At 42.2% G+C, this 22,620-nt stretch overlaps 1 protein-coding gene across 3 annotated transcripts in view; it reads left to right on the top strand.

Annotated features, from left to right (window-relative positions):
• RRBP1 (ribosome binding protein 1) overlaps positions 1–22,620 on the top strand; it is a 113,224-nt gene that overhangs the window by 52,758 nt on the left and 37,846 nt on the right. For 2 of the 3 annotated variants that reach the window (XM_061585567.1, XM_061585569.1), the window contains exons 7-10: positions 311–464; positions 8,373–8,541; positions 20,928–21,115; positions 21,321–21,358. In XM_061585567.1, coding sequence (XP_061441551.1) covers positions 311–464; positions 8,373–8,541; positions 20,928–21,115; positions 21,321–21,358 — 549 coding nt within the window. The remainder of the gene's footprint in view (positions 1–310; positions 465–8,372; positions 8,542–20,927; positions 21,116–21,320; positions 21,359–22,620) is intronic. The other variant, XM_061585578.1, reaches the window with a different exon arrangement.

Genomic DNA, 22,620 nt, shown 5'->3' with positions numbered 1-22,620 from the left:
TAATTACTGCCCGGTATAGCAGGGAATTAAAATGTCAGCACTGGAAAGTGGGGAGGAAAATGAGCTTGGGGACACCAGAATAGTATCTGTCTCAGCATTGGTGGGTCCTCACATTTGCCAGACCATGTGTAGTGCTGATCCTGGACCTGTTTTGCTAGGAAAATATAGATAACTGACGGAGTGAGGAAACAAGATGCCAATACACTTCCATTAATTAAATGTTGCATGACAGATTTGTTCAGTTCTGTTAAATCAGAATGGTTTTGAAGCAAGCTTGGAAACCCTTACTTCTTGTCCTTTTATAATTTAGACAAAATGCCGAACTGGCCAAACTGCGTCAGGAATGTACCAGACTAGACAAGGAGTTGACGGAAAAGCTGGAGGTGTTACAACAAGTAGAAGAACAGAAAAAGTTATTGGAGATGAAGGTTGTTGCTTATGAAGAACAAATCTGCCAGCTCCAGGTCAGTAATGTACATCTAAACCAGGTTTTGGTGAGCTGAAATCAAAATCAAGAAGTGTGACAAACATTCATAGATACAGTAACTCAAGATTCTCAATGTAAAATGACAGTATGAGAGGGAGAAAAAGACCTTTGAAGTTTGTTCCTATGCTCTGTAGCTGTGACATGTCTAGAATTGTGGGATTTTAGCTTGAGTGGGTGTAATCTTTGAACATAAATGTAAGTGTACTGCCTTCAAGTCGATTCCGACTTATGGCGACCCTACGAATAGGGTTTTCATGAGGCTGAGAGGCAGTCACTGGCCCAAGGTCACCCAGTGAGCTTCATGCTATGTGGGGATTCAAACCCTGGTCTCCCAGGTCGTAGTCCAACACCTTAGCCACTACACCATACTGTATATTATTAAAAGCCCCTCTGATATAGAAGCTGAAGGGCTACTTGGATTGCATGATTGGTCTGACTTATAACCATCACAGTTACTTTGTAAGGCAGCCTTAGGCATTCTGTAACCAGTGCATTTCTGGCAGTGAGTATTGGCATATTGCTGTAACCTAAGAGATGAGAAAATGGATACCTACAACATCTCAATAGCATAATATGAATGCTGTTAAATTGGATATCAAGTCTGTGGATCATAACCTATTGTCAAAATGTGTAAAAGTGTTACACATGCTTTTGTCTCATGCTTAGACTTTGCCAGATCATTCAGGTGTGTGAATTTTAAAAAAATTTCTGAACCACTATTCATCCAATGGATTTGATGTACAATAGACATTATTCAAAGTACAAACACAATACATTAGCATCCTTCATAGTAACTTACCGACTAAGAGGCAACAAAATACGAGAGAAACTAAATGTAGACTAAGACAACATAATAACCCTTTAAAATGCTTGAACAAATGAGTCCTAAACCCCAAACTAAGAGCAGCAGCTACAGTGCATGTGTAATGCTTTCAGATAACCTATTTTCATATTTAAAAAGTATTTCCACCTGGTTTTTGAACTCTGGTCCTCATGTATGCAAGTCTTTATTAACCGCACCAATTGCAGTAGACTCACTGACAGTTTGTGGGGCCACAATCAGGAATTCAGTTGCTTGTGCATGTGTTATCGAATTCTTCCAAGCTACACAGGAAGTGGATTGGACTGTGAAAGACCAACCCAAATTGTGTTTGCATTTTCTGACAAATTTGTAGGGCAGTACAATATCTCAGAGAGGAGGTCAGGTCTCCTGCTCCCCTGGTGCATTCACTATAGCTGCCTAATTTCCCTGCTTTTTAAAGTTTGATAGAAATATCTGTTGGCAATACGTACATTCTTAAACCGCAAGGGTTTTTTGCCTATTAGTTATACAATACTGCATGTTCTACTCCATCTTAGGAAAGAAATAAAACTGACTTTATACCTACATCAAATGCATCCACGACCATTATGCATTGTCTCTTGAAATACAGCCCATTTGGTACAAGAGGGCTGGCCAAAATAGAGAGGACAGTATCCAAGGCAGCTTTGCTTTCAGGAAATCAGTGTATGGGTTCTTTCACTGCCTTTTTCAGCAGATTCATTAGGGGTTCTGTAAGTGTGGCATATTGGGGCACTCTACTGTAGTACTCTATTAAACCCAGAATCTGTCATACTTGTGGTAGGGCCGAGGGCTGTGGTGGAATAGCTGCAGACATTCCTGGATGAGACTGATTATCTGGGATCCATTCCAGTCTGGGTTCATGCCTGGGTTTGGGACTGAATCAGCCTTGGTCACTCTTATGGATGAACCTTATAGAGAAAAAGAAGGGGGGGTGCAACCCTGCTCCTCCTGCTCAGTCTCTCACAGGCTTTTGATATCATTGAACTGGCTCTGTGGGATGGGTATTGGTGGCATGGTGCTGCGATGGCTCTGTTCCTACCTGCAGGGTTGTGTCCAGAAAGTAGTGTTGGGAGAGTATTCCTCGGCCCCCTGGTGTTTACCGGGTCTTGTCCCCAGTTCTATTCAACATCTACATGAAGCTGTTGGGAATGGTCATCAGGAGCTTTGGAGCAAGGTATGCTGATGATGCTCAGCTCTATTTCTCCATTACATCTGAATCAGGAGAGGCTGTACAAGCCTTGGACTGGTGCCTGGATGCAGTGGTGGACTGGATGAGGGTCAATAAACTGAGCTTGAATTCTGGAAAGATGGAGGCCTTGTAGGTGGGTGGTTCCCTGTCCAGGAGATAGGTCAATTGCCTGTCTTGGATGGGGTTGCACTCTTTCTAAAGAAGCAGGTATGCAGTTTGGGGGTACTCCTCAATCCATCTCTGTGGGTGGAGGCTCAAGTGAGCTCTGTAGCCAGGAGTGCTTTCTGCCAGTTTAATCTGATAATGCAACTGTGACTGTTTTTGAACCGTGACACCCTGTCCGCATTCGTCCATGCATTGATAACCTGAAGACTCAATTACTGTAACATGCTTTATGTGGGGCTGCTCTTGTATCTGTTCCAGAAGCTGCAACTACTGCAAAATGCAGCAGCCAGACTGCTGACAGGAGCAGATTACTGGCAACATGTTACCCAGCTGCTGAAAGAGCTGCACTGGAATTTGCTACTGGGCCAGGTTCAAGGTACTTGTGTTAATTCACAGAACCCTAAACAACTTGGGCCCAAAGTACCTTAAGGACCACCTGGCTCCCTATGTTTGATCTTGATCACTAAGATCTTCTGATGGGGCAGTTTTGGTGGTTCTCCACACCCCTGAGGTTTGGCTGGCCTTCACCAGGGACCGAGCCTTTAGTGTGGCAGACCTTGCCCACTGGAACTCCCTACCAATAGAGGTTTGGCAGGAACCATCCCTTCTTTCTTTCAGAGGTCTCTTAGATCAAACTTTTTAGGCAGGACTTTCAACATGATTTTTTTTCTTCCAACCAATGCAGTGTTTGTTGATGCTTTTTATTACTTTTAGTGATGTTTCTATTAGTTTTTAATTTTATAATGTTTTTGTATGTTGTAAGCTGCCTTGATGTACTTTTATGAAAGTGCAGCTTATAAATACTTTTATAAATAAATAATAAATACTTCTTTGTTGTTGTTGGGGAGTCTTGATGATGCAAAAAACTTATTCAGATGGTCCAGATGCTGTTCCCAGAATAACTGATGACAATGACATTGTCCTTAAATCACACATTCCTGAAAGGGGGCAAATAAGTGATCACTAACTTATTGAAAATGGCAGCGTGAACTCTTTAGGCCAAATGGCATAGTCAAGGAATTCGTATAGACCCCAAGGGCAGTCTTCTCCCATGAGTCAAAAGTAAGGGGTATCCCTTAGTGATGTCCAATGTGGGCAAGGAATGGGCCTCCCCAGATCTATCAAGCAGCATGTCTACCCTGGGCATCAGGTAGGCATCAAACAGAGATAAAGAATTCATAACCCTGAAATCAATACAAAGATGTATAGAGCCATCTGGCTTTGGTTCCACCCATTCATCAGCCATTATGACTAATGAACCCCTTACTGTTGGTCCATATAGTAACTGAAAGAATGGGAGCTCCAAGGAAGCTTCTAGCACTTCCTTTACTGCAAACCTAAGAGGACTGGAAAAGTTGTTCAATTGTGAGACTGATATATAGGGCAGTATCCAATCCCTTTTTCTGTTAGCACAAGGATTTATACTTGTGCAACAGAAGTTCCCCATTCTCTCTTTCCCCCAGTTGCATTGATTACCTCTCATATTATTTATGGGTCCTATTAACTTTGGCTGTTTTGTGGGGGCTGTTTGGGGATCCTCTCAGTTCTGTTTGTGTATTTTGTTGTTTGGAGCTAACATGACAGAGTGGAAGCAGACTTTCACATTTAATGATACTGATAGTCAGGATATTATCTGATAGATCATTCAAGTCTGATAATGGTAGCAATCCATTAATGCAAGGGTCACCAACCTTTTTGGACCAGGGGGCACATTCTGAATTTTGAGAAAGTGCAGTGAGCACCAATCACAAAATGGCTACCATGGGGGGCATGGCTTAAGACAAAAATAGAGTACAGTCATTGTTACTTTGACCTGCTGGCCCCAATTGTGGAGATCACACAATATTGATACCCACCCACCCGCTGCTGCTGCTGCTGCTGCTGCTGCTGGTGTTACTATTAGACAAGAGGGGCCATTGCCCAGTACCAGGAAAAATATACAAGGTGATCATGCCACGGTCACACACACATACACCTCTCTAAGTCACATTTCCACACATACATGCCTCCTTGTCCATGTGCATCTCTCTCTCTCACAGACTACACATGCACACAGAGTAGAGATGTGAAGGCCCAGAAAAATTGTGAGAAAAATGTTTTTCCCCAATTTTTTCCCAGCCCTTCACATCTCCAACACAGAACATACATTCATACCTGTCTCTCCCCCCCCTCTCTCACACATCCCTTTCTCTCTGTCTGTCCGAGTGCGTCTCTCAGTCATTTAACAGAGCTCCTCCATGGGGTGAAGCAAGTGTCCACTGCCAGCTCTACATGGCCAATGGGCAACAAACAAGCAAACATGATAAGCCAGTAGATGACTGGGAATGCCATCCCTGCCACTACTAGTTGTTGTTGTAGTAGTAGTTATCATCATCATCAATTACCTGCCCGACACCCAAAGGTTGGATCACAACAATCCCGAAGTACATTTTTTAAAAAAGTTAAAAACAACCTGAAATCCCCAAACAGGTTGGGCCCTAAAAACACACAACTCAGGTGTCAAAGGCCAGGGTAAAGAGGTGCATCTTTAGCATTCTTCTCTTTCCCCCCCAAAAATTCTTCCAAACCAACCAGAATGCAAGTGGGTGGACTCTTCCACCTCCATCAACCACTGTGCAGGGTTATGCCATTTAACCTGCTATCACAAAAAAACTCCTCCCAAAAATATTGTGGGTCATTAGCCTGGCACCCACAGACACCATAGTGGCCAGGGTATGTGGTGCCTGCAGGCACTGGGCTGGCAATCCCTAATCTAATGAGTGACAGAATTTGGAATTTTTCAAGAAACACTGGGTCCTTGTAGATTTACATGCCTCTGCTTTGGTGGCATATGATCAGGTAGTCCTGAGAGAGAGAGAGAGAGAGAGAGAGAGAGAGAGAGAGAGAGTTAATAAAAAAAGAATCCTGGCCTTTTCACCCATTATCAGGATTTTAAAAATAAATTGGCAGCCATGTATTTGTATTGGCAAAGTTCAAACAATTGGTCACACCCATTCCCACATAGGAGGTTGAAAATGACCTTGATAGTATAGAACAAGATTTACTTTCTTTCTGTAAGGATCTCAAAGCTGTACTTCAGTGGTTCTGCTCATAGCTTCAGGGCCATTTCTAGAATGAGAGGCACTATTAGGAACCATGAGAGCTGTCCTGTGGTATCCTGCAAGGTTCTGTTTTGTTCCTATGCTATTTAACATAGCCACTGGGAGCTGTAATGACACCCAGCTCCATCCCTCTGTAGCACCTGTATCATGAGAGGTGGTTGAGGTACTAGACTGGTACTTGGAGGAGGTGATGAATTGAAGCTGAATCCTGAAAAGACAGGCGTTATGTGTTTCAAGCTCTTGAGCCTCAGAGGTAGGAAGACTGCAAGCTCTGGACAGGGCTCCACTCCACTGGAAGAAGCAGATCTATAGCTTTTGAGATACACCTTGATCCAGCATAGTCACTGGATGCTTTGGTGGCTAGGAGTGCCTATTTGCAGCTACATCTGATTCACCAGTTACAAACCCTTTTGGGCAGAAATAATTTGACCACTGTACTCCATGCTCTAGTAACTTCCAGATTAGATTATTGCAGTGCGCTCTACGTCATGGGCAGTCTGATGGTGCCCAGTTTTGCCAGTCTTTACATGACTGAACTTGAAAGTACTATCATTTAAAACTCCTTGAATAGTGCGTTTAAGAATTTTTCAGATATAGACAATATATAGAGGACATTTTTTAATTTGCTTTCTAAAGTGGTTGGAGGTTGGACTCTGTGGCCTTATAGGCCCCTTCCAGTTCTCTGATTCTATGAATGTTTTAGTTGGGTCAGTTCTGTTAGTAATCATATAAATTTTACATGCCATGTAGCTTCAGCATACAACAGAAACTACATAATGATGGTACCAGATGCACCTTTATTGGAAGGGATTGCCACAGAGAAAGTCCTCTCCTGGGCCATTGCTGCTCTCTGAATATCTGAGGACTGTGGAACTGCCAAGAGGGCTCTGTCAGACCTCCTCTCTTGCGCTGGCCCCGGCACGGATCTCTCATGATCCGACCACTAGACATCATTACCTGATACACTGGAAAGCAATGCTGCCCTGAGACTTTGTCTTAGTCTCCTCCTTTAACAGATTGCTGTTAAGTGTCTAGGTACACTTTCAGGCCACACATACACACACACACACACACACACAGAGTATCTTTCTGTCTTTAAAGACCACAGCCCTGGGTTGCCTTTGGATACCTGCTGCTGATACACTAATCATTCACCGCTGCCACCATAGATACTGGTTCCAGCTTTGGTTTTGCTCTGCCCACCCTTCTCCTCTGTATGAGCCCAGCCAAGGATCAGGCATGTTGTTAAACCAAACAGATTTATAAAATAACACTGGGAATAAACAAGATTACTTTGATTTCAGTTGTCATGTGTGTAGTTGCATATAAATTATCTTCAACATATTATAGTTTCACTTACTTCATATAATTTAGTCCTAAACCTGCCTCACTACCCGTCTAAATACACATCCACCCCTCACCCTCTTCAACCCAAAACCAGAACCGAACCCGTGGCCAACTGTCATTCTCCCATATATACATTCAACCACCCAGATGCTCAGCCAATCACAACAGCATTCCTCAATGTTCCATCACATACACTCTCCCCTCCCAACTACTCTACTTACCATATTTAATCTACAAAACCGGCACTTACCATAAATACTATACAACTGGCTCACTCTCCTGATCTTAACACCCAAGAGGCTCTATATGGAAGGAGGCGGTTTTTCAGATATTTGAGGATTAAATAATTTAGAACTTACATAACCCCTTTTGTAGCCTCTAATTAACCCCTTCCTTACCCTTTTGCAGCCTATCCTGGCTGATTACTGGTTGGGCTACTCATGAGCAAATAGCCAGTCTAGCAGCTTGTTTTCCATATTAAGTATATGCAGATTACAGAAGAGGAATAAAACAAAAGAGTGCATTTTCAGACCAATCTAACAATTAGGAGACAAGCCAACAGAACTTTACAAAGTTTGAAAATGTGGTTTGCCGGTCCAACTTCAGATCAAAGAATTTGGTCTTAGACATATACAAAATTTTGGCACAGGAATCTACAGATGCAGTGGAGGGCCTGAAAATAGCGGGGTTTGTTTGTTTTGTAAACTGCTTAGAAGTCTTTATATTCAAGCGATATATACATTTTATTAAATATATAAATAAAATATAGAGCTGGAAATCTGGGCATCAGTTTGTATCACAGCTTTGGGTTCAGATATAACTCTAAACTGCAGTTAATCAAAAATGGGTTCCATTTTGTGCTCATCCATGAAGCTCGCTAGCCCCCCTCTATGTGTGGCTAACCTGCCTCTCATGGTGGTTATCAGGACAAAATGGAAAAAGCCTATGAGTAAGCTTAAGGCAAAAAGGATGGACACAGATGTGATATTTATTTATGCGTGTTTGCTGAATACTTGCATTGGAAACTTGCAGTAGTTCTTGCTTTCCAGTACATGTGACAAATAGATGTGTATACTTCATGTGCAACAAGGTTCCTTAATAGCAGTGATATCCAGTAAACTCTCTGAATCTTTTGGCAAGAATAGGAAAGGGATTGTGAAGATGGCAATGCCCTTTTATACTAGTTTTGTGGCTTTTAAGAACCAGCACTATGCTTATTTGCCTGCTTTTGTTTTCCAGCTTAATTTTACCCCCATCTCTTTCACGCAGACATCCCAAAAAGAAAATGAGGCCCCCTTGCAGAAAAGCTTGGATGAGATCAATGAGCAACTCTGCAAATCCCAGGCCAGTTATCAAAACTTGCAGAAAGAGCTGGAGAAGGCAAAAGAGCAGCAGTCCAGTCTTACTGGTGAGATCACATTTGTGCACATGACATTTCAACAATAGAGAAGCAGAAATAAGCATAAGCTCTATCTCCGGTCATCAACTAATTTTTTAACAGGGGCCATAGCTTGAGTTCTGGAGAACCAGCAGAATTGGTTCCATCCAGTAATTACAGATTCCTGCATGCTCTGGGATAAAAGCAAAGGGTTCTATAAATGCTTCCTCCCAACCATAATTTTGGTTTAGTACTCTCCTTTGGTAGAGCCACTCCCTCAGAGCCAGATGCAGGTTCTTTACCATCTCTCTTTGTGAACAGCAAGAGATTATTTGGGAGTATAACGTGGGTGAGGGCCCCGACTTCTGACCTGGAGGGGGTGGGTTAACGGGAGCTGATTGATTCTTCTTGTGAGAGTAGCAGAATGGGAGATTTTTCCAGGTGTGAGCTGGACTAGGGGCAGTTGTGGGTGAGAGCAGAAGGATTAAAAGGGTTGTCTCCTTTATTTAGGACTCTAATCTGTAGATCAAGTGCTTGTTAAGGCAAGATACCTATATGTACAAGCCTTTTGCTCGCATGAATATTAATCCAATTCAAACTGTTTTTTAATATCATGGCTTGTTCCAAACCTGGTAATGATTAAGCTGATAAATTCCTGGCTTTTTCTGATCCTGGTTCAGACAAAATGGAAAACTATAATTCATTAGATGTTTCCTGATTTAATTGCATCCCATGGCTAGGGAATGTAAGGAGGCATCTGTCTGCCTTGTATTTGTCACATGTAGCACTGTTTCTGTTCTGCTGCAGTTTGTCTTCCACCAAAAATGACGATATTCATTTCACTGTCCGTTGTGGCAAAAGTATGTAATTAACATAATTTATGTAATTATTTATGTAAATAGCATTGTCATTATGTTATTCCACCCCATTCATTTCAGTGCAAGGGAAACATAATGCAAATGGGGTGTGGAACGTAATCTGTTAAGTATCATTTGTAGGGAAGTACTAAAATTCTAACCAATTTGGATTTTGTACCAAATTTTCTATTAATTCACTTATTCTTTATTGTAACAATTTTCCACAGCTATTTTTGAAAATGGATTTTTTTAAATCCACCTCTAAAATATTGATGCTAAAAACAATGGTTTTATTGATATTTCCTTTCAAAATATTAATATCAATATTTTTTGTGAGGGAAAAATGGACTGGTAAAAGTATCAGCTAGCGGACAAAGAAAAACTTGAATTGATACCATCTTGTTAAGTTGACAGAATGCTTTTGAACTGGCACTGGCCAACAGATGCCATCACATAATCATTTGTGAACTGAAAGCAACAACAGTGAATACCACTCATATTCCCTGGATCGATTTCTGTTCTGGACATAGGATGAATAAATGACCATCAGCAATTTTCCCTCCTGTTTCCATTTTCTGTGGAATTTTCCAACATCCCTACTTCTGGTAAAGATAGGAGTGAAGAGCTGTAAGCAAAGGCAAAAGGCTCATGCATACCTTGGCTTAGTAACAGACTTTGACCCAGATATGTTGATTGCTAAAGAAAGTAGCACAGATCCCATTTTTATGTAATTTATGTGGATTTCTATAGGACTGGATGCAAATGGCTTCCCAAATTCTCCACGCTATTTGTGGGAAGTGAAATTGGGAGTGGGGAAAATGAGATTTTACTTGAATATTCACCAGGGGAGGTATGAACTTCTCCATTAGTTCAGGAGAGGCTTGAAAAATATTATAAAAAATAATCAGAAAAGTCTAGTTTCGTAAGCCACCCTGATGACTCTTTAAGTCAAAAGGTGAGATAAAAATAACCAAAATGAATAAATTATTTTTTAAATAAATTATTGATTTTTTAAAAAAACAATTCATTTTGATTATTTTTATCTCACCTTTTCACTTAAAAAGCCATCAAGGTGGCTTATAACTGTTTCATAGCCTTCATCACTCCAAACTGTTATTTCTCCTGTGCAGGTAAAATATATCAGGTGGGTAGCTAGCACCACCTAGCGGTTGAAGGCAGAAGAGCACTGTTGAATTTTGCGGGCACCTCCTGGTCTGCTCAGCTCCTTTCCTCAGTTCTGTCTTCACCAAGCACGGTTGAGCTCTCTCTCTGCCATGTTGGTTCAGGCCTGTATTGTGTGTTTGTGTTAAGTGTTAGTTTACTGTTTTTGACATGCACAAAGAAAACCGTTTCATGGTAAGACCAAATGTCTCATTTTAAACAATTTGGGGTGATGACATTTTTGAAACAGAATGGTGACTAAAGAGCAACTGAAGAAAAACTTGAAACAAGTCCAACCAAAATCTATGGTGAAACCGTACTTGCAGTACTATGTACAGTTCTGGTCACCTCACCTCAAAAAGGATATTGTAGAGGTAGTAAAGATTCAGATAAGGGCAACCAAAAGGATCAAGGGGATAGTTATGGACGCTCTGAACAGGTGCCAGTAAGTTATGGGCTGGATGGGAGCTAATAAACTGCAGCTCAATACAGACAAGACAGAAGTACAATTGGTTAATGATTTATCAAACCCTGGAAAGTGGTTTTTGACCTGTTGTGGATGGGATTGCACTCCCTACTCCCTCATAAAAAACAGGTTTGCAATTTAGGGGTGATTTTTGGATCTAAATTGGTAATGAATGCACAAGAAGCATTGTGTGGTATGTGTTGCAACTTTTTATGTAACAACGGTGCCCCTTCTTGGGGAAAAATCACCCAGCTAGACAACTAATCTTGGGTGTATAAAGAACTGCTTGAAAAGTATTCAGAATTTTCAGCTGGTGTGGAATATAATGACCAAACTATTGAAGGGCATTGACTGCTGTGATTGTATCACAATAAAGTTAAATGATCTTCGCTGTCTTCTGTGATGCTACCAGGCCCAGTTCAAAGTGCTGTTTTTGCCCTTTAAGCCCTAAATGGCTCATGGCTAGGATATCTAATGAAACTCCTCCCAGATGAACCTATCTGTCAATTGATGAGATAATCCTCAGAGGCCATGTGCCCCCAACTTCAAAAGTTAGGTGAGTGGCTACCAAGGAGAACCCTTTTCTGTTGTGGTTCCTAAACTTTCAACCTTAGGGATGTTTACCTGGCATCTTCGTTGCTATGTGAGTGAAATTCAGTTGAGGTATCCAGAAGCTTTTTGGCTGTTTGTGCCAACGTTCTGCAGTTGAGTTCTGTTTCATCTGCATATAATGTGTTCTCTTTTTATACCCAGTGGGTTGTTGTTATGTGCCTTCAAGTCAATTACGACTTATGGCGACCCTATGAATCAATGACCTCCAAGAGCATCTGTCATGAACCAGCCTGTTCAGATCTTCTAAGTTCAGGTCTGTGCCTTCTTTTATGGAATCAATCCATCTCTTGTTTCGCCTTCCTTTTTTTCTACTCCCTTCTGTTTTTCCCAGCATTATTGTCTTTTTCAGTGAATCATGTCTTCTCATTATGTCCAAAGTACAATAACCTCAGTTTCATCATTTTAGCTTCTAGTGACAGTTCTGTTTAATTGGTTCTAACACCCAATTATTTGTCTTTTTTGCAGTCCATGGTATGCGCAAAGCTCTCCACCAACACCACATTTCAAATGAGTTGATTTTTCTCTTAACCACTTTTTTCACTGTCCAACTTTCACATCCATACCTAGAGATCTGGAATACCATGGTCTGAATGATCCTGACTTTAGTGTTCAGTGATACATCTTTGCATTTGAGGACCTTTTCTAGTTCTCTCATAGCTGCCCTCTCCAGTCCTAGCCTTCTTCTGATTTCTTGACTATTGTCTCCATTTTAGTCAATGACTGTGCCGAGGTATTGATAATCCTTGACAAGTTAAATGTCCTCATTTTCAACTGTAAAGTTACATAAATCTTCTGTTTAGTCTTTTTGATGTTCAGCTGTAGTCCTGCTTTTGTGCTTTCCTCTTTAACTTTCATCAGCATTCGTTTCAAATCATTACTGGTTTCTGCTAGTAGTATGTTATCGTCTGCATATCTTAAGTTATTGATATTTCTCCCTCCAATTTTCATACCACCTTCATCTTGGTCCAATCCCATTTTCCGTATATGTTCTTCATATAGATTAAACAAATAGGGTGATAAAATGCACTGCTGTCTCACACCCTTTTCGATTGGGAACCAATCGGTTTCTCCATATTCTGTCCTTACAGTAGCCATTTGTCCACAGTATAGGTTGCGCATCAGGACAATCAGATGCTGTGGCACCCCCATTTCTTTTAAAGCATTCCATAGTTTTTCATGATCTACATAATAATCAAAGGCTTTGCTGTGTAATCTATAAAGCACAGGGTGACTTTCTTCTGAAATTCCTTGGTCCGCTCCCAGGGCCAGCTCCAGGCATCAGCTTGCCCTGGGCCCTGGTGTGTGCGTGTGCACGTGTGCCCCCCCCACGCCCTCCCTACGTCCTCCCTACCTGTCTAGTCTTTTACCATTGCCCTTAATGAAGATGGCAGCTGCGGTTTCCCTAAGGGGAATGAAGCCTCTGCTGCCATCTTTGTTGATGGCACACGTGCTTGCTACGCGCACACATCTCTGCCATCAACTAAGAGAGCGGCGGTGGCTTCAGTACCTTAGGGAAGCTGCGGCTGCCATCTTCATTAAGGTCAATGCTAAAAAGCTGGCTGACAGGTGCATGGGGGCGTGGGGGGGGCGCGGATCACAGAAGGGGAACGGAGGGCCCCTCAGGGGCTCCTATAGCTCTGGGGCCCTTGGGCCAGTGCCCAACCTGGCCGCCCTTTAGAACCGGCCCTGTCCGCTCCGTTATCCAACATATGTTTTTAATATGATCTCTGGTGCCTCTTCCCTTTCTAAATCCAGCTTGGACATCCGGCATTTCTCGCTCCATATATGGCAAGAGCCTTTGTTGTAGAATCTTGAGCATTACTTTACTTGCATGGGATATTAAGGCAATAATTTGATAATTACTGCATCCCCTGGGATCCCCTTTCTTTGGAATTGAGATGTATATTGAACATTTCCAGTCTGTGGGCCATTGTTTAGTTTTCCATATTTCTTGACAAATTTTTGTCAAAATTTGGACAGATTCTGTCTCAGTAACTTGTATCAACTCTATTGGTATGCCATCTATTCCTGGTGATTTGTTTCTTCCAAGTATTTTAAGAGCAGCTTTCACCTCACATTCTAAAATTTCTGGTTCTTCATCATACGATTCCTCCATGAATGAATCTGTCATCGTGGCATCTCTTTTATAGAATTCTTCAGTGTTTGCTTCCATCTTCCTTTTATTTCATCTCGGTCAGTCAGTGTGTTCCCCTGCTGATTATTCAACATCCCTACTCTTGGTTTAAATTTCCCTTTCATTCCTCTAAACTTTTGGAATAGGGCTCTTGTTCTTCCCATTTTGTTGTCCTTTTCTATTTCTATACAATAACCATTGTAATAGTTCTCTTTGTCCCTATGTACTAGTCGCTGTATTGTTGCATTTAGGGTTCTGATCATGTTTCTCCTTTTGCTTTTGCTTTCCGTCTGTCTTTAACCATTTCAAGAGTTTCTTCAGTCATCCATTGAGGTCTTTCTCTCTTTTTAACTAGAGATACTGTCTTTTTGCATCCTTTCCTAATAATGTCTCTGACTTCACTCCATAGTTCTTCTGGTTCTCTGTCAGCTAAGTTTAAAGCCTCAAATGTGTTCCTTATTTGACCTTTATATTCTTCTGGGATGTTATTTAAATTGTATTTTGGCATTATGATTGCTTGTTATTCTTTAGCTTCACTCTGATTTTCGATGCAACCAGTTCATGATCTGTGCCGCAGTCTGCTCCTGGTCTTGTTTTTGCACAAAGTATGGAACTTCTCAATCTTCTGCTACCAATTATATAATCAATTTGATTCCTATATTGACCATTTGGTGATGTCCATGTCGTCTTTTCAGTTGCTCAAAAAATGTGTTCACAAGAAACAAATTAATTGGCTTCACAGAATTCAACAAGTCTTTCTCCGGCTTCATTTCTTTCTCCTAAGCCCCACAATTCCTAGTTCTTCTCTGTTCCCTGCTTTTACAATCCAGTCTCCCATGATTATCAGCCCGTCTTGTTTTGGTGTGTGATCAATTTCATCCTGTACTTCTGTGTGAAATCTCTCCAATTCCTCTTCTTCTATGTTTGCCGTTGGAGCATAGACTTGGATGATGGTTATGTTAATAAGTTTCCTGTTTAATCTCATTGATATCACTCGCTCAGACCTTGCGTTGTAGCTCCTGATTGCTTTTGCTACAGCATTTCTCACTATTAAAGCAACCCCATTTCTTCTTAATTTCTCATTTCCTGCATAAAATATTTTGTAGTTTCCTGAATGACAAATACGTGGAGTAGGCTTTGCTATTAAAAATAATCTTGTGAAGCTCTTGTCAGAAATTCCTACTGGCATTAATGAACGACTCTCAACTCTCCGATTAAAACTCGCCAGAAACCAGCAGGCAACTATTGTAAGTGCTTATGCACCAACATTATTAGATGCTGATGAAGACATCAAGGAAAATTTTTATACCCAGCTGGACACCATCTTATCAGAGATAACTAAGGACGATAAAATTATCCTCCTGGGCGATTTCAATGCAAGAGTTGGGTGTGATTTTGATTTATGGCCAGAAGCCATTGGGAAAGAAGGAGTTGGCAATAGCAACCTGAATGGCATTCTATTTCTGACTAAATGTGCAGAGCATAATCTTATTATTACAAACACACTCTTTCACCAGAAAGATAAATTAAAAACATCATGGAAGCACTCTCGGTCAAAGCATTGGCATCTCCTGGATTATGTAATTGTCCGTGCCAGAGATCGTCGTGATGTACTCCTCACTAGGGCCATGACGAGTGCCGATGACTGCTGGACAGATCACCAATTAATTTGATCCACTATGGCCATTAATATTATTCCTCAATGTAGGCTCCAAGGAAGAAAACCAAGGCGTAAAATGAACATCCACGCCCTTCAAGATCCTATTAAGCGAGCTTGCTTTCAAACAACTCTCAAGAAACATCTACCTACGGAACTCCCTGAAAACGTTGAGGAACACTGGAATAAACTGAAGACATCCATTATTGCAGCATATGAACAAACTATTGGATACCAAACTAAGAAACATCAGGACTGGTTTGATGAGAATGATAGTGAGATTGAACATATCATTGACAAGAAAAGGAAAGCCTTCCAGATACGGCAAAAAGACATCAACTGTGCTGCTAAGAAAAAAATCTATGCCAATGGAAAGGCTGAGGTCCAAAGAAGAACTAGAGAACTTAAGAACGCCTGGTGGATAAAGAAAGCTCAAGAAATCCAGCACTTTGCAGATACTCATGATGCACGGGGCTTTTTTAATGCCACAAAGGCCATCTGTGAGGCAACAAATTATGGTACAAATCCCTTACGTTCAATAGATGGTACCAAACTTCTAAAGGACAGTCTATTGCACTTCGTTGGAGAGAGCATTACCATGACCTCCTTAATCGTAACTCTTATGTGGCTGGTGAGGTCTTCTCACAAATCCCACAACAACAAATTAGAGATGAGTTTGCAGTATCCCCTAATTTGTATGAAGTCAGTAAAGCCATTAATCAAATGAAGAATAACAAAGCTAGTGGTCCTGATGGGATTCCTGCTGAAATCTTTAAAAAAGGTGGGCTTGAATTTACACAACTACTACATAAGCTCATTGAAAAAATCTGGATGAGGGAGGAGATCCCAGAAGACTTTAGGGATGCCATAATTATCACTCTCTTCAAGAAGGGTGATAGAACAGATTGTGGGAACTACCGAGGCATCTCTCTTCTAGTTACTGCAGGTAAAATCCTTGCAAGGATCCTCGCAAATCGCCTCCTACCTATCTCAGAAGACATCCTTCCTGAATTCCAAAATGGTTTCCGCCCTTCCAGGGGGACAGTGGACATGATCTTCACTGCACGACAGCTTCAAGAAAAATGCAGGGAGCAAAACCGACCTCTGTATATGGCATTTATTGATCTGACTAAGGCCTTTGATGCTGTAAATCGAACTGCTCTCTGGACCATGCTTCTGAAAATTGGATGCCCTGATAAATTTGTGAATGTTTTACGACTCCTCCATGACATGATGGTGACAATTCTGGATAACAGTGGCTCTCAAAGTGATCCATTCAAAGTGAGATCAGGCGTCAAACAGGGATGCGTCATTTCTCCGACCTTATTTGCTATTTTCGTTGCCATGATTCTACACCTTGTTGAGGGGAAACTTCCCACTGGTGTGGAAATCACATATCGAACAGATGGAAAGCTTTTTAATCTCAGTAGGCTAAAAGCAAAAACTAAGGTAATTACAACCTCCGTTGTAGAACTTCAATATGCCAATGATGATGTAGTCTCCGCACATTCAGAGGAAGATCTTCAAACTATCCTAAATGTCTTTGTAGAAGCATATGAAAAGGTTGGCCTCGCTTAACATCAAAAAACCAAAGTGCTTCATCAGCAAGTGCGAACCGATCCCTCTGTAGCACCATCAATCCAGCTTAATGGTGTGACGCTGGAGAATGTCGATCACTTTTCTTATCTTGGCAGCCATCTCTGTAAAAGCTGACATCGATGCTGAAATTCAGCATCGTCTGAGCCCTGCGAGTGCCGCATTCTCCCGAATGAAGCGCAGAGTCATTAGAGGATCGGGATATTCGCAGGGAGACCAAAATGCTTATTTACAAAGCCACTGTACTACCGACCTTACTGTATGCCTGTGAAACATGGACCATCTATAAACGCCACTCCCAACTTCTTGAAAGATTCCACCAACGCTGCCTCCAGAAAATTCTGCAAATTACTTGGGAAGATAGGCGGACTAATGTTAGCGTATTGGAAGAAACAAAGACCACAGTGTTGAAACAATGATCCTCCAACATCAACTTCGCTGGACCGGCCATATTGTTCAAATGCCTGATCACCATCTTCCAAAGCAGCTACTTTACGGAATATCGGTGGACAGCAAAAGAGGTTTAAAGATGTTCTCAAAGCTAATCTAAAAAAAAGTAGCATGAGCATCAAGAACTGGGAAGTCTTGGCCTATGAGCATCCCAATTGGAAGTCGGCCATTATCACAGGTACTATGGACTTTGAAGGCGCACGGGTACAGGGCGAAAGGGACAAACGAGCTAAGCGGAAGGCACGTCAAGCAAATCCTCATCGTGACCATCTTCCATCTGGAAACCTATGTCCTCACTGTGGGAGGCTGTGTGGATCCAGAATTGGCCTCCACAGTCACTTACGGACCCACTGTTAAAGACCTTACCCTGGAAGACAATCTTACTCGGCCACGAGTGATCGCCAATGAATGAATGAATTCACTGACGCCAAGTATTGTAATGTTGATACGTTCCATTTCTTGCTTGACAATTTATAACTTTCCCTCGTTCATGCTTCTCACATTCTATATTCCTATTGTGTATGTTGTACAATTCCAGACTCTCCTTTCGCATCTGTTCACATCGGCCTTTGATCTTCCTTTCGGCTTTGTCCCAGCTGCATCATTAGTCACAGCACTACTTGTATTTGTCCTTTGTTCTTCCCCAGTAGCTCTTTGAGTGCCTTCTGACCTTGGGGTCTCATCTTCCAGCACTATCTTGTGTTTATTTATTTATTTATTTATTTATTTATTTATTGCACTTGTATACCGCCCCATAGCCGAAGCTCTCTGGGTGGTTTACAGCAATCAGAAACATTAAAACAAATACACAATTTAAAAACATATTTTAAAAACAATTTAAAACACTATTTTAAAATTCAAAACAATATAAAAAACAATATAAAAACACATGCTAAAATGCCTGGGAGAAGAGGAAAGTCTTGACCTGGCGCCAAAAAGATAACAGTGTTGGCGCCAGGTGCACCTTGTCAGCAAGATCATTCCATAATTTGGGGGCCACCACTGAGAAGGCCCTCTCCCTTGTTGCCACCCTCCGAGCTTCCCTTGGAGTAGGCACCTGGAGGAGGGCCTTTGATCTTGAACGTAGTGTACGGGTGGGTTCGTATCGGGAGAGGCGTTCCATCAGGTATTGTAGTCCTAAGCCATGTAAGGCTTTATAGGTCAAAACCAGCACCTTGAATCGAGCTCGGAAACATACAGGCAGCCAATGCAAGTGGGCCAGAATCGGTTTTATATGTTCAGACCGTCTGGTCCCTGTTACCAATCTGGCCACTGCATTTTGCACAAACTGCAGTTTCCGAACTGTCTTCAAAGGCAGCCCCATGTAGAGTGCATTGCAGTAATCTAATTTGGAGGTTACCAGAGCATGGACAACTGAAGCCAGGTTATCCCTGTCCAGATAGGGACGTGGTTGGGCCACCAACCGAAGTTGGTAGAAGGCACTCTGTGCCACCGAGGCTCAAGTGACAGAGATGGTTCTAGGAGAACCCCCAAGCTACGAACCTGGTCCTTCAGGGGGAGTGCAACCCCATCCAGAACAGGTTGGACATCCACCATCTGGTCAGAAGAACCACCCACAAACAGCATCTCAGTCTTGTCTGGATTGAGCCTCAGTTTATTAGCCCTCATCCAGTCCATTGTCGCAGCCAGGCACCAGTTCAGTACATTGACAGCCTCACCTGAAGAAGATGAAAAGGAGAAACAGAGCTGCGTGTCATCAGCGTACTGATGGCAACGCACTCCAAAGCTCTGGATGACCGCACCCAACGGTTTCATGTAGACGTTGAACAGCATGGGGGACAGACTGACCCCTGCGGAACCCCATACTGGAGAGTTCAGGGTGCCGAGCAATGTTCCCCAAGCACCACCTTCTGGAGGTGACCTGCCAAGTAGGAGTGGAACCACCGCAATGTAGTACCTTCCACTCCCAACTCAGCCAGTCTCCCCAGAAGGATACCATGGTCGATGGTATAGAAAGCCGCTGAGAGATCAAAGAGAATCAACAGAGTCACACTCCCCCGTCTCTCTCCCGACAGAGGTCATCATACAGGGCGACCAAGGCTGTTTCCATGCCAAAACCAGGCCTGAAACCCGACTGAAATGGATCCAGATAATTGGTCTCATCCAAGAGTGTCTGGAGCTGGCCTTTTGGATACTCTGTTCATAGGGTTTTTGTGGTAAGAGTTATTCAGAGGTGGTTTACCATTGCCTTCCTCTGAGTTTGGATGCATCTTAGTCTGGAGTCTCAGCATTGACCATTTCGCCTTGGGTGCCCCTGCTAGGAGTCTAGCCTCTTGGTCTAGACTCCTGATGGCATTGCTTTCAGTTTCTTCAATATTCTCAACCCCCCTTCTTCAACACTCTCAAACCCACTCACCACGTTAAGGTGTGCATCCTAAAGGGGGTACCCAGTGGGAGAAACCTGAATTTGCCAATGAATGTGACACAAATACTTAGACCTGTAACTCTTAAGAGCCAGTCTGAATGTGTTGATGGTAACCATTTGTCTGGATTACTGATATATCAAGCTGTGTGTGTGTAATTTTAACATCCAAAAGGGCATGTGGGTGAAGGGAGCTGAACATTTTGTCATTGCAGATGCTTTTCTCTCAGCCTGGCTCATTTTTTGTGTTGAAGTTGGGTTGGGGAAAAAGGAGTTTGGGTGACAGACCTCAGGGAGATGAGTTACGGGAGAGTTTGGATCCCCTAATTTGCTGCCCCTTTGGACAGACCTGGCAGTGGGGTCTGAACTGGCAGTGGCTGACTAGGAAAGAGATCTTGGGGGTCATGGGGGATAACTCAATGAAAATGTCAACCCATTGTGCAGCAGCTGTGAAAAAGGTGAATTTCATGTTGGGCTTCATTAGGAAAGCAATAGAAAATAAAATTGCCAGTGTCATAGTGCCCTTGTACATTCAGTGGAGCAACCACACTTGGAATACTGTGCACAGTTCTGGTCTCTGCACCTCAAAAAGAATATTATGGACCTGGAAAAGGTTCAGAAAAAGGCAACCAAAATGATCTAGGGATTGGAACAACTCCCCAGTGAGGAAAGCTCCTTCCATACAAAAATCTTTGGGATATGGTGTTAGGAATTTTATGACATGGGAGACCAGGGTTCGAAACCTCACACAACCATGAAGCTCACTGGGTGACTTTGGGCTTGTCAATGCCTCTCAGCCTCAGAGGGAGGCAATGGTAAACTCCCTCTGAAGACCGCTTACCATGAAAACCCTATTCATAGGGTCGCCATAAGTTGGAATAGACTTGAAGGCAGTCCATTTCCATTTTGTGACGGCTATGAAGCTTTATGACAGGCTGTGAGCGTAGTGTGATAATACTGTTGCCAGTAGGTGGCGGTAATAGGGCCTTTCCTTGGCCTTGATTCACCATTAAACCTATGCAGAAGAATAAGCAGAAGAAGGAATTATGTGTGCACCTTGTTGTATGTTTGTGACCAGTATTTTGTTTGTTCTTGAACAGAACTTCAATCTAAACTTCTGTACTGTGAAATGGAGGTGAAGAATAAGGTGGAAGAACTAAATAGTTTACGGGTTAAGTTGTCAGAAGCCACTTCCAAAAATGCACAGCTTGCAGAAAGGATTAAATTGACTGAAGCCCTCTTAGAAGCAGGCCAAATGAGAGAAGTGGAGAAAAACCAAGCTGTACAGGTCAGAGACTTGCAATGTTCTGCTTCCCTGTTAACCTTTCCTTTTGCGTGTTTCCTTCTCATTCAGTGGCATTCTCCTTTTTATGATGTACTATTTCAGCAATGTGACAGTATTACTTATTGTGTTACTTGCTGTATTTTGGAAACAAGGACTGCTTTGAGGACAATAATGTAATTTCCTTTCTTTCTGCCCCCCTTGTTTTCAGGAAGCAAACCAAACAGAAGTCAGCCTGCTGCAGTTAAGGTAAGGCTGGTGAGTTTTAAAAGACTGAGTTTTGGGCACTGTTAAACTACTAATGCTACTAATGTTATTTGGCAAGGACATCCTTGTGCTGCAAGATGATAATACTTTGCATGTAATACAGTAGGGTCCCACTCATACAGCAGGTTACGTTCCAGGCCCCCACCGAAAAGTAGGACCCTACTGTATTCCAGCCGCCACACTGCAGCTGACAGCAACAGCTGGAGCACGTGATCAGCTGGAGTGCGGGGAGCTCACACACTCCAGCTGATTGCTGACAGCTGGAGCGCGGCGGCTGGAGCTCCCTGCGCTCTAGCTGATCACCCCGCTAGTGCCGCCGTATTAGTGGAACGCCGAAAAGCAGGGCCCTACTGTATGGGGAACAACCCATTGTTTCATTATCCCTGTTCAGAGTATGGGAAATAAGCAGGAGAAAGTTGAAGGCAAAAATGATGTACTAGGTATTCCTGAAACCTGGTGGGATTGGAAAGTAGGTTATTATTTATTTATTAGATTTATATTCCAGCCTTCCTCTCTGTAGGAGCCCAGGGCAGCAAACAAAAGCATTAAAAACTCTCTAAAACATAATAAAAACAGACTTTAAAATACATTAAAACAAAACATCTTTAAAAACATTTTTTTAAAAGCTTTAAAAACATATTAAAAAGCAATTCCAGCACTGACACAGGCTATTGAAGGGCATAACTCCTTCTAAAGGAATAAACCAAATAGAAGGGAAGAGGAAGAATAGTATATGTAAAGGATTTTTACACAAATGAGAACATCCATGACTCTCAACATGCAAGGTTGGATGAAAGCAAAATAATGGGGGAAATAAAAGCAATGTCTTTGAAGGAATCTGCTGCAGGCTACCAAGCTTGGATAATGATTGCCTATATCAGATTACCAAACTTTCAAACAGGAGAGAGACAGTAGTAATGGGAGACTCCAGCTACCCTGATATTTTCTGAAACTAAGTCACACTGTACTAAGACTGGGGGGAAAAAATTCCTCACTTGCCTTGCTGACAATTTCGTCTTCCAGAAAGTGGAAGAAGAGAAAAGAAGAGCAGCCATTGTAGGTTTGATCCTTACCAATTGGTAAGAACTCAGGGATGAGGTGAACCCTACTAGTGATCTTGTCATTGTGGAAAAACCAAGCATGGTCTGTACTTTATCAGAAAGCTGATCTCAAGAAGCTTAAGGCAGTAATGATGTGTGTGTGGTAGGGTGGAGTCACCATCCTGACACTGATGTCATTCCTGC

The sequence above is a fragment of the Rhineura floridana genome, chromosome 1 (genome assembly GCF_030035675.1).
Source record: "Rhineura floridana isolate rRhiFlo1 chromosome 1, rRhiFlo1.hap2, whole genome shotgun sequence".
In the NCBI taxonomy this organism is placed as follows: Eukaryota; Metazoa; Chordata; class Lepidosauria; order Squamata; family Rhineuridae; genus Rhineura; species Rhineura floridana.
This window is presented reverse-complemented; position numbering and strand designations above follow the sequence as displayed.